The sequence below is a fragment of the Ascidiella aspersa genome, chromosome 7 (genome assembly GCF_963924565.1).
Source record: "Ascidiella aspersa chromosome 7, kaAscAspe10.2, whole genome shotgun sequence".
Taxonomy (NCBI): domain Eukaryota; kingdom Metazoa; phylum Chordata; class Ascidiacea; order Phlebobranchia; family Ascidiidae; genus Ascidiella; species Ascidiella aspersa.
In genome coordinates, this window is record NC_139453.1 from 12,344,425 (window position 1) to 12,355,532 (window position 11,108).

Below are 11,108 nucleotides of genomic sequence, written 5' to 3' on the forward strand. Positions count from 1 at the left end.
GTCATTTTTTCAATTTTTATGTTGTAATTTTTTAGATAAAACGACGCTAATGCAATTAGAAGTATCGTAAAAAAGCTCCGTTGCAAGCCATGGGCACAGCCTGTTTGAAACAACCTGTAATAAAATGGCCACGTAAAATTATTACGAATTACTAAACCAGGGTATTATTAAAGTTTATTTAAAGACGTAAAACTCGATTTTTTGGAAAGTAGAAGCATTCTGAACCGACTTACAGCAAGCTTTTCACCAATAGTTATATGGAGTGAGAATATCAGTTAACAGAAAATAAGCTAAAATATTACTTGAAAGTCAAGGTTGAAGAATTACAAATGTTTAATCAGTCGCTTGCCAACACCACATTAAAGTACCAAGCACAGAAACAAAACAGATACCAATTTAACGACTATCAATTAGACGCATCATTCATAACACGAAAAAACTTTTCAATTTAAACTTTGTTATTCTTTAATCTATACTGTCGATAGGGTGAACCTTTCATTAAAAATGCATCACGATATAATCATTTTCCCTAAATACAAATTTGAACAGATCGTGTTTTTTGTTAGAAACGCGATGTATCCTGAAGCTTGTTAAACAGCAATGTAGTTTGGTATTCTGGTAGGCAGAAGAAACATGTAGGGATGTTCCAGCGTCATGTTCCTTGCCTCCTGCCTCTCCTCAAGCGCTTCCAACTCTTTCTTGTAGGTTGCCTGGCTGCTAAGAATGGCTTCTTCGCAAAACAACTTTTTAGGGTAGTTGCCCAAGAACACCTGTAAGTAGAAAAGCGCCACGCGTAAATGGCGTAGAATATTTGATAGAAAATAATAATAAATGGAAGTTATGGCAATACAACGCCGTTGTAATTCCCGATTTTTTCGCATAATATACAAGTTTTACGATATATTCACGTTGCATTGCAAATGGCTCAAGACGGAAATTGTGGTTTGGGTGGCCATGAAACATTTGTATTATGCCATACAGGTATGTCATAACGTTTCGCCATAAAAGGGGGGCAAACTGATCGCCAAGGGCTAAAAATGTGTTAATTTTAAAAGACAAATTGTCGCCCAAAGTTTTGTTTTTGTGAAAAAAGGTGGTATGTTAGGTACGAAACCACAGGCTGAAAATAATCCGCAATAAGACGGCGAAACATAGTGAAAATACAAATATGATTTCCATGAAGTAAAATAATCTTTCATTCACTATAAAATAGGCTAAAAACATAATTGGGGTCAGCAGTCACTCGCGTTCCATCTAGATTAGAATCACCCCAGGTATCAGTACTGCCAAATAATTCCAATTGGGTGAAATCAAATCAATATTAGATTCTTGGAAGGACGAACGCAAAAAAATCACTTACATCGTTTGGTGAGAAAGAAGACAAAGTGTAACCAAGCGCAAGTTGCAAACTGGCGGTGTTGACGTCCGGCAACGATTCCATAATACGCTTCTCAGAACCCTGAAATTGTTCCAAATTAAAATTACAAAGTATCAGACAAAGTGCAATAAAGTGGATTCACTATGGTTACAATGGCACTTCGTTTTAATACACCTTGTAATTATGCTTGTTTTGCGATCTTAAGTTATTATGCGGAGCTGCTGTTTTCGTTATACATGTAACTTCGGAAATGACTGCATATGACTAAATATTTTACACATGTGTAAATTAGTTTCGATTGATTTGGAACTGATGTTCTAATTTAAATGATTTAACACTATACTGGCTTTTATTACGGCGACTGTCTCCTTTTAGAAAATAGTCCTGATTGGCAAACTGATTTCGGTACGATTTAACGCTACTTGAGAAACGGGGGGGATGCGAGCATTTTTGCACAATGTGCGCCAAAATGTGCAAAAAATGTGCGCAGATTTTAAAATGCCTTCAAAAATGTACACAGTTTTTATCAGAATGTTTAAAAGGGCCTTTAGAAATGTGCGCACTTTTTTCAGTACCGTATGTGCGCACATTTTTAAAGAAAAAATATGCGCACATTTTGGGACTTTAACTCTAACTTTAATTCTAACCTACTCTCGCTCTCACTCTAACTCTGATTCAAAAATGTGCGCACATTCCGAAACAAGTGCGCACATTTTTAAAGGCATTTTAATATATGGCCACATTGTGAAAAAAAGGGTGGCATTTTTTAAGGCATTCAAAATGAGCGCACATCTCCTCGTGCACATTTTTGTGCACATTGTGCAAAAAACCGCCACGTCCCCTGTTGCTACTTGACGAGCTGTTGTACTTGAAACTTTCACTGGGTTTTTAAGACTTTCGAAGAACTTAGTTATTCGCACAACTTTTTCAGAACCTGGTACAAAAAAAAATACCGAAGTGTTATTTCACCTCGCCCCTCTTGTGGGGGTCCAAGCGCATCGAGAGCGGGGCGTTTGGGGCGAACTTGTAGGTGTCGAACTGACCAAAGTTGACGGCGGCGTGTTGGACCGAACTGCCAAACACAACGATCACACACATTTCGACCTGTTTGGAGTAAAAAGAAAAGTTTAACCGTCAAATATAAACGACGTAAGCGCGATCTTGTAATATCTTTAGTAGTAATACATGGTAATGAAAAAGTGATATTTTTTCGCTAAAATGATATAAAAATAAATGTATATGAAATAGTAAATTTAGAACTGGTAATACCCTTTTGTGGGCAGCGATAATTTTGCTATCGAACAGATTTCTTGCAGAATTTTACACAATTTTATAGAAATTATTTCTTACTCTGTGTTTTAACGACAACGTGAAATTCAACGAAATCGAAAATATGCAAAAGTAGGAGCAAACATTAACTGGTTTTATAAGAGGCTAAATTGATTCAGCGATTCTCATGTATTACGTCTTCGTTTGCGGTCATTCATATTAATTAATTTGAGGGAGTATTCTTTGTTTATTAATATATTGATTAAACTACCCACCAATTGCTCAATGCAGGTCAACTTTTTCGGCATCCCTTTCGTGTCTCCGCCCAACCAGCCAAAACCTTCAACCGCTACCTCATTGACCCAATCTTGCAATTCGAAGTCTTCTTCTACGTCCTAAATAAAATATGATAAATATAGAAAACAAACATAATTGCCATGTAATGTGTCGTTCTTGTTCATCATTGCAATTTAGTGGGATACTTCATTGAAATGGAATGATATTTTTTTTTATTTACACTCAAGTGTATACCCAAACGAGTATAAAACAATACTTTAACTTAAACGTATAGCCTAAACAAGTAACAAACACGTTTGAAGCTTGCAGCTATATCAAGTTGAGCGAAGCTCTGCTACTTACTTTGTCCGACTTGTAGTAATGCTCTAGAACTGAAGTGACGTATTTCTTTATGATACCCCAGAGTTCCAAAGCATCGTCGCGGTAATAATACCCCGGTAATATGTCTCTATCCAAAGTTCCTTGAAAAAACGGTCATGTTGTGTGTCTATTTGTTTATTGCTTTATTAAACAACCAAAATGTAATATAACTTAATTAATGACGTACCATGACTTTTCAGAACCTTGGGAATGTTGAGATCATCGATTTTAAAAGATTTAAAAACCGACACCGTCATCGAATACGCCGCTTAAAACATAAAGCGAAAAATGAAATAACTATATATTACGCAGTTTACAGAGATTGTATTCCCGCTTTAAATACTTTTCAAATATGGGGGTTAATATTTATTTTTTGCCCTGGATCCGCCCCTGGTAACTTTATATACAACACACCCTTGTAGTTTTAAACTTTAAAACAGGGAGTCGAACCAAAACCGAACCTGAACTTTATGACTCGGTTTTGGTCCAAGTTTTTCCGAACCCTAACCGAACCCGAACCTGCCAAGAAAGCGTTTGACGTCACAAACTTGTATTTTACAGAGATTTTTTATTTATTTATTATTTTTTAGATGTTTAAAACTTTAAATCATGAACTGCTTTTTTTTATGACGTCACGAAACTTAGATTAAAGACGAGTTTCTATTCAATAGTATGCTCTCTACATTTATTGACCCACATTTTTAGATTTAACGCAACTTATATTGTATCCGAACTAGAACTTTATGAAACGGCTTTGGAATAACGATGGTTAAACCGGAGCTGAACCGGAACTTTTAAATTGCTCCGAACCGAAACCCGAACTGAACCAAATTCCGAAAAAAAAGTCAAACGGTTCGAATTCCTGCTTTACAACTGCAATCTTGTTAATTTGTTTAATAGGTCTGTCGGTGAATTTACTATTCAAAGTCCTAAATGTCACTCACTCTAAAGTGCTAAATCTCACTTACAAATGGCGATAGTCTGGTTAGCACTGGATCCGGGGGGTAACAGGGACTCCCTGGCGTCTGCGTTTATGGCCGGGACGGTTTTGAGGTGTGGACACAGCAGCTTGTAAACCGGATGTGACATGGCCAAACAGCGAAACAGCGCCACTGAGAAGATTTCCATGCAGCTGTGAGTGTACAGGAGGTGGTAGACCCACTGCAAAATTAAAATGGAATTTCTATAAATATCTTAAAAACCTGGTTATGATATTTGAACTCTGGCAACAACTGTAAAGACAGAAAGAGCTAAAAAAGCTACGTAATTTTTATATTTTAGGCACGCTTTGTTCCACCAAAAAGGAAATTAAGTTTTTGCAAGATAATCACAAATGAAATTTGAGTAGGCCTATATCTAATATGGTAGTACTAATGGCAGAAATATATTTTTTTAACGTGCTATGCGTAGGCTAATTTAAAAAGCAACTAAAAATATAACGTGTCACCAAATACTTATACTAGCATAGTATTGATGTTTTTTTATATTTAATTTTATTTATGTTAAAATTTTGTTCTTGTGGATGTAAATCATCTTTATTAAAAAATAATAAAACCATTCATGTGCAGTCAGCTCGAAATATATATCATCTTTAGCACGCACATACCCCCTGCGCGGCTCCTGCCGAACACCTGAAATACATCTTGGCCAGAAGCCAATCGTGCTTGTTCTCACAAGCAGGGGTAAACAGGTAGTCTCGGTCGTTTGGCTCCAGCTGGATTGCAATGGGAACGAAGTCCTTGTTGTCGTTCACGTAGAAAAGTCCGGCGGCGTTTGCGCAACGAAGCTGCTGACCACCGTCACCCGTATTTCGCTCAAGGCCCTTCAGCATTTGGCTGTAGTCGCTGATAAACACTTTGCCGGCCTTTAATTGTGATAAAGGTAACAAGTTTTTGGAGTTCGGAAAAGTAAACTCTTCTATACAGGAATTAAGTCATACAGGATAGGATCGGCCGTTATTGTTGCCTTTGAAAACGGGAAAGTATTGGACATCCGTACTGATCAAACGCAAACTGTTATAATAGTGCCACTGACTAATATTAAAATACGCCGTTTAAAAAGTGAAATATAAATTGGGTTATTTTATTTACAGGTAAAGGTAAGGCAACGAAAGACAGACAAGACTCATCGAACCGAATTTTTCTTTTCTTTAGGTGTGTATTGTGAGTAGAATCTTTTAACCTATTTTCGTAACGAATATTTTTATTCAACAAGAAAAAGTAGGTATTTCTCGACAAACGCTCATTTATATTACTGTAGCTTTAAGCATCAATTGGATTGTGCAGTAGTAGACATCACCTCACCCCACCTGACTTCATCAAAACAAAATTTTATGTTTACCTCCATTTGACATTCTAGTGTTTTTCCGTGCGGAAAACACGACGCCACGTCTTCGTTGGTGACGTTGAAGTGGTCTGGTAAAGAACTACATCTCTCCAACATCAGCGGGGTAATCCCGGTGAGAACTTGTCTTCCGAAAGCGACGTCAGTTTGCCATCTAACCACAACACGATTATAAGCTTATTTCGGACAGCCCTATGTTCTCTTAAATCTTTTTTTAAATCATTAATGTGGTATCTGGGAGTATTTTTACGCTATTATTTCCATGTACTTTTATATTGTTCTGCACTCACCCATCGACATAGTTTGGGACTCCCCCTCTTCCAAGCGAAAGATTCCTGTAGAGCTGATGATAATCCGTGATGTCAGTTATCGGTCGCACATAGCCTAAAGAAAACACACTTGTAGAAACCATAAGTCTTTCATACCCAAGTGCCCGAAAAAACATTTTGCATGTAGGCCTAACTCCTAATGCGCTTTGTTATTTTCCGAGGAATTATTAATACGCAAGTGCCTGAAAATACATTTTACATGTAGGCCTAACTCTTATTACCCTTTTATTTTTCTTACAGATAATTAATTCGCAAGTGACCTAAAGTATATTTTACATGCTGGTCTAACTCTTATTCCGCTTTTACTCAGGCCCGATAAAATGAAAGTACACAATATTTTTCTTGAAATTTAATTTATGTGTACAACTTATGCCCAAGGATAACCAAAATAGTTGTCACATCCAAACACGGCAATCATTCTCACCTCTTATCCTGTTATAGATCTTCGTGATCTCCGCCCGAATTCCCCGACCAAGCTGATATCGCTGACGGACCTCTTCTCTCTGAAAAAAGAGCGGAAGCTGGTCGTGGGTGTTCGCGTCCAGGTGCCTGGGTGTGCCATAATCTGGTGCCCCCTTGGCCGGCAGCGGGTTCCACAAGAAAGTCGCCTTGCGTTTCTCGATCTCAAAGCGACGTTGCGAGCCCACAAGCTTGTTGTTCACCTTCTGTGGAAGCATAGCTGCAAAACAGCGATGCGTCATTGATAGATTTTACTGTTTGGCTCTTTTTTCTTCTAAAATTTTTTTTAAACAACTTTAAGTGAGTTTACATTTATTTTGCCCTTCTTAGGATAAAATAACAATAAATAAAATTTCAGAGAATAAATAAAATATCAGAGACTTGGACTGGGAAATTTTTGTTGTTTCATGATAACTCTAACTGGAATTTAAATGTCATCTGTTTTCTTATGGACCTAGGTTTCTTTGTATCTGTAAAGAACTATACAATTTATTTTTAATGATATAATTAGCTCATTTATTTTGTCGTTCCTGTTAATAACAAAGGTTAAAATAAAAGTTTTTCCAATTTGTATTAAATTATGTATAAAAATTGGACGAGAATATTGACCAGAGACAAACCTTTGCCGGTGGTAACTTCCAAGGAGCTTTCGATCCAATCGAAAATGGGAAAGTAAGCTTTTTCACCGTCGACGCTGACGCTGATCGATTCGCACAGCCACTCGTCTTCGGAGAATTTGTTTTTCAGTTCTGTCAGATTAAAAATGTTATTGCCAGTTTTACACATGTGAGTTTTATGAAGAGTTTTGCTTTGTTGAAAGATGTTCTTCGAAGTTATTGTCTGATTATACAAACGCGTTCTTAATTAAGGGATAAAGGAGTGTTCCGCAACTTTTTTCACTTGCGGCACAACAACAGAACTAAAAAATTCGGCAGCACACCAACGTCACATAATATGGCAATTGACAATCAAACACATTCGATGCCAGATTGCTGACCCCGATCATCCCATAGCATCTCACTACTTTTTTAGGCATTATTATGTCCATTTATAGGCCTTTTTTCCATGATCTATAGGGACTTATTCCGACAGGTTTAGGTATTTTTTTAAACGATTTTAGCTCTTATTATATTATGGTTAGAACATGATTGCTGTATATTTATACTCCTATTATTGAGTTAGGTAAAAATAAATGTTTTGCAATTCGACTTCCAGCGACTGACGTAACATAGGCTTTAGTTTTAAATATTAAGCAAAGTTTATATGGTACACCTTGATCATTGCATAGGGTAAATGCCTGCCTTATACGATTTTCGTTTAATTCTACTGTAAAAAGTACCATTAAAAAATGCAAGTAAACACCTACGGGAACGTCGCGACACACCAGGCAAAGTCTCGCAACATATCGGTTGCCCAGCACTGGCGTTTATGAGTTTTTGCCTAAAATCTTTACTTTAAAATTAACGTAGAACATATTGCTAAAACTCGATAAGTTTTGCACCGCCAAGAAAACGAGGATGTGAATTATTTAACCAACATTACCAAAGGGCCTACGTCACTGAAAACGTAACGTAACACAAATGTCACAACATAAATTTTTAACCCGACTTTTACGACGGTCCACTAGAATCTTAGCAAACGTGTGAACACCAAGTATCTGGGTCTCCATCAATAATGAAAACAAGAACTTTGGCCATGCACGATTGCACTTTGTTCATAGCAAACGTTTCTGCTATGGACATGCGTAAATGACAAACATGTCAGGCCGAACAAAAATGGTGAACGTGGCGTATACAGTATGTGCCTTTACTTAGCTTGTTTCACCGTTTCAATCTAACCTCTGACATGATGAAGCACGTTTGTACGAAAGCTTGTCAAAATTTGAGTACAATTTGTCAGTAGTGTCATTTGATTGATATAAATAAGACAAATCAGATTATTATTATTCAAGACAAGGATATCTATATTTTTAAAAGAGTTATACGTTTGGAAGTGCTTACACAGAGAAAATATATCGACGCGGTAAAATTCGTTGGGTGACTGCCACACCCCATTTATATTACACCCATGGATGGAATCAGTTAAGAACTTCTGTATTTAATACCATAAACAATGAAATACGACACAAAAAGGTTCAGCAATTTGTTTACAAAATAAACCAGACAGGCTGACCTAATCTCAGGAGGAAAGGCAGTCCGACGTCCTTTCCCTTGACGCGAAAGTGGTCGCACTCTCCCGGTTCTAAGTCGTCCCTGAAAAACTTGTCCAACTTGAGTGGGCCAGTTGTCCCGGACGGTCCAATCATCTCGATGAACAGGGTCGAGTCCGTTCCAGCCTTGCTGTAGGCATCTGAAGTCTAAAAAAAGAGTTGTTTGCTTAATCTATCCTTTTGTTCCTCATTGTAACATATTAAATCGCGTTTTGGTGTGGGAGTTTATTTTTTACATAAGGTGGTTTACTCTGGGCATGGAGTCGGTATACTTCCCACATTTTAAGGGGGGAGTACAACATTTAAATACAACTCTTTTACAGACAAATTTATTTAAGTTGTTGAATCGTGGAACGAGAAAAGTTTTTACGTCCGACACGCTGTAATTTTGATCAAATTTAAAATTTCTGAAAAACATTGACGTCACTATAACGTCATAACTCGCCGAAAATTAAAAAAAAATCCTGGAAATTCTCGAAGAGTTATTAAAATAAGCTAAGATTGGGAAGAATAAACATAAAATGATAATAATTTAACTATAACGTCATCGATGCTACAAAAGGTAATAACCTGAAAAATATAAGTCATAAAATTAAAAAAATATAATTATAGAACGATATTTTTTGGAGTAAACCAAAATTAAGTTGGGTCCGGTCAAAAATCAAAATAGAACGTAAAAATAAACATGTGTGACAAAAATCACGTCTATACTTCTGGTATACATGCCAGAAGATGTTTTTTTTTTGCCTCATAGATCCCCACTCGGTAAAAACAACCCGAGTCGGACTTCGGTCAATGTTTTGGCAATTTATCCAGTACCAACTCCAGGTCCGACTCAATAACCTTTTACAATGGTTAACTTAACTAAAGTTTTACAATGGCTAACTTAACTAAAATAGGGTGATATACGGCAATCAACTCAGAAGGGTGTCACAAGTTGTAAATTATTTCACCGTATGCTATTTCACCTTTACAATTAACATTGGTCTTATCGGTTTCGGTTTTGAAACTTCGCACGCGCACGTCAGACTCGGGCTCGGGACTAGGATAGTCTTACGAGGATCTTACTTGCGTCTTGAGTCACATTTTAAAACCACCAGGACAGTTATTGTACGGTATTGCTTTAACGATTTATTTCAGTTTTTTGATTCTGCATGTGTGTCACAAGTTGTAAATTATTTCACCGTATGCTATTTCACCTTTACAATTAACATTGGTCTTATCGGTTTCGGTTTTGAAACTTCGCACGCGCACGTCAGACTCGGGCTCGGGACTAGGATAGTCTTACGAGGATCTTACTTGCGTCTTGAGTCACATTTTAAAACCACCAGGACAGTTATTGTACGGTATTGCTTTAACGATTTATTTCAGTTTTTTGATTCTGCATGTAGTGAAATATTCGTAAGAATTAATTTGGAGAACATATTCGAATTTAAAAATATTGCTACACGATAAAATTGGTGCAGCATTACGAAACACTTGCGTTTACACAGAGTCGTCGCAGTAATGTACATAAATATCGGTAATAGGATATATTGCCAGGTTGACCCGTCAGGTTTTTTGCCGTAAAAATTAGCTTTTAAAATTGTCTCTGGACGATCGGGATAGGAAACCAGAGAGGCGAGTCGTTGATATAGACTGTACCTGAATAATTTACTGACGTTGGAGTAAAACTGTAAACAAACTATTAAAAATTAAAGTTTGAATTATTTATTTGACAAACGGCCAAAACTGCCTTGGTAATTATTGCGGTTTACTCCTATCACATGAGTAAATATTTATAATATTTATACTTCAATCCAACGCCCTATTTTTTAGCCTCTAAGACAGGGGTAGGCAATTATTTTTAAAAGCGGGCCGCCTTTCACAGAACAAAAAATATCTTAGTGGGCCGTGTCAAAAAAGGGAACTCGAATATACATAATACAACATGTGATTCCTTTTAAAAGAATCTTTAGCTGGTAAGAGTAGGAATCTGCGAGGATGCCTTACTAGAGTAATGTATTTAATATAATACTTACATATTAAGATTAAAATGTTAAGGCTTATTTTTGGCTAACAATTTTCCCGAATTATATTGCTTGGCAGGCCGCGGGACGTAGTTTACCCAGGTCTGCTCTAAGAAGTACATTTATTGTTGCTGCAGTACCTTGATTAGTATTCCATAGCGCTTCTCATTCTCCACCTCTTGCATTTCCACACGACTTCCTTTGCTTCCAGCGCAACCCATAGTTAATTTTTGTGCGGCCACAAAACGTCTTTACAAATTAATATATATAAGAAGAAAAAATTTGTCTAAAAACATATTCTTTCTTTTGCGTACAACATGCACGAATGTAATGCAGCTTGACAATGCATTGCAAAGCAAAAAGGTCGAGTAGATTCACATCATCTTGATTAGGAAGTTTCAATACGAGCTTGTATCATTAGCCTACATAGATTAACTGAAGAGGATACAAACTCG

At 36.9% G+C, this 11,108-nt stretch overlaps 1 protein-coding gene across 1 annotated transcript; it reads right to left on the minus strand.

The window, feature by feature from the left end:
• Positions 1-590: 590 nt before the first annotated feature.
• Positions 591-10,874, minus strand: LOC146137854 (allene oxide synthase-lipoxygenase protein-like). The gene is made up of 14 exons (XM_083394454.1): positions 10,794-10,874; positions 8,608-8,791; positions 7,056-7,184; positions 6,401-6,655; positions 5,938-6,031; positions 5,645-5,801; positions 4,911-5,168; positions 4,273-4,465; positions 3,492-3,572; positions 3,287-3,405; positions 2,923-3,042; positions 2,348-2,482; positions 1,361-1,459; positions 591-770 (listed from the first exon to the last, which is right to left on the minus strand). Exons 1-14 carry the CDS (start codon positions 10,872-10,874, stop codon positions 591-593), a joined length of 2,085 nt encoding a protein of 694 aa, XP_083250580.1.
• Between the last annotated feature and the right edge of the window lie 234 nt (positions 10,875-11,108).

Bases quoted from the DNA above. Each gene is read 5' to 3' on its own strand.
- LOC146137854 (XM_083394454.1), bottom strand. From the start codon at position 10,874: ATGGGTTGCGCTGGAAGCAAAGGAAGTCGTGTGGAAATGCAAGAGGTG. The intron at 8,792-10,793 runs GTACTGCAGCAA...CTCTTTTTTTAG, and splicing joins GCTATGGAATACTAATCAAG to ACTTCAGATGCCTACAGCAA. The intron at 4,466-4,910 runs GTATGTGCGTGC...TTAATTTTGCAG, and splicing joins CGGCAGGAGCCGCGCAGGGG to TGGGTCTACCACCTCCTGTA.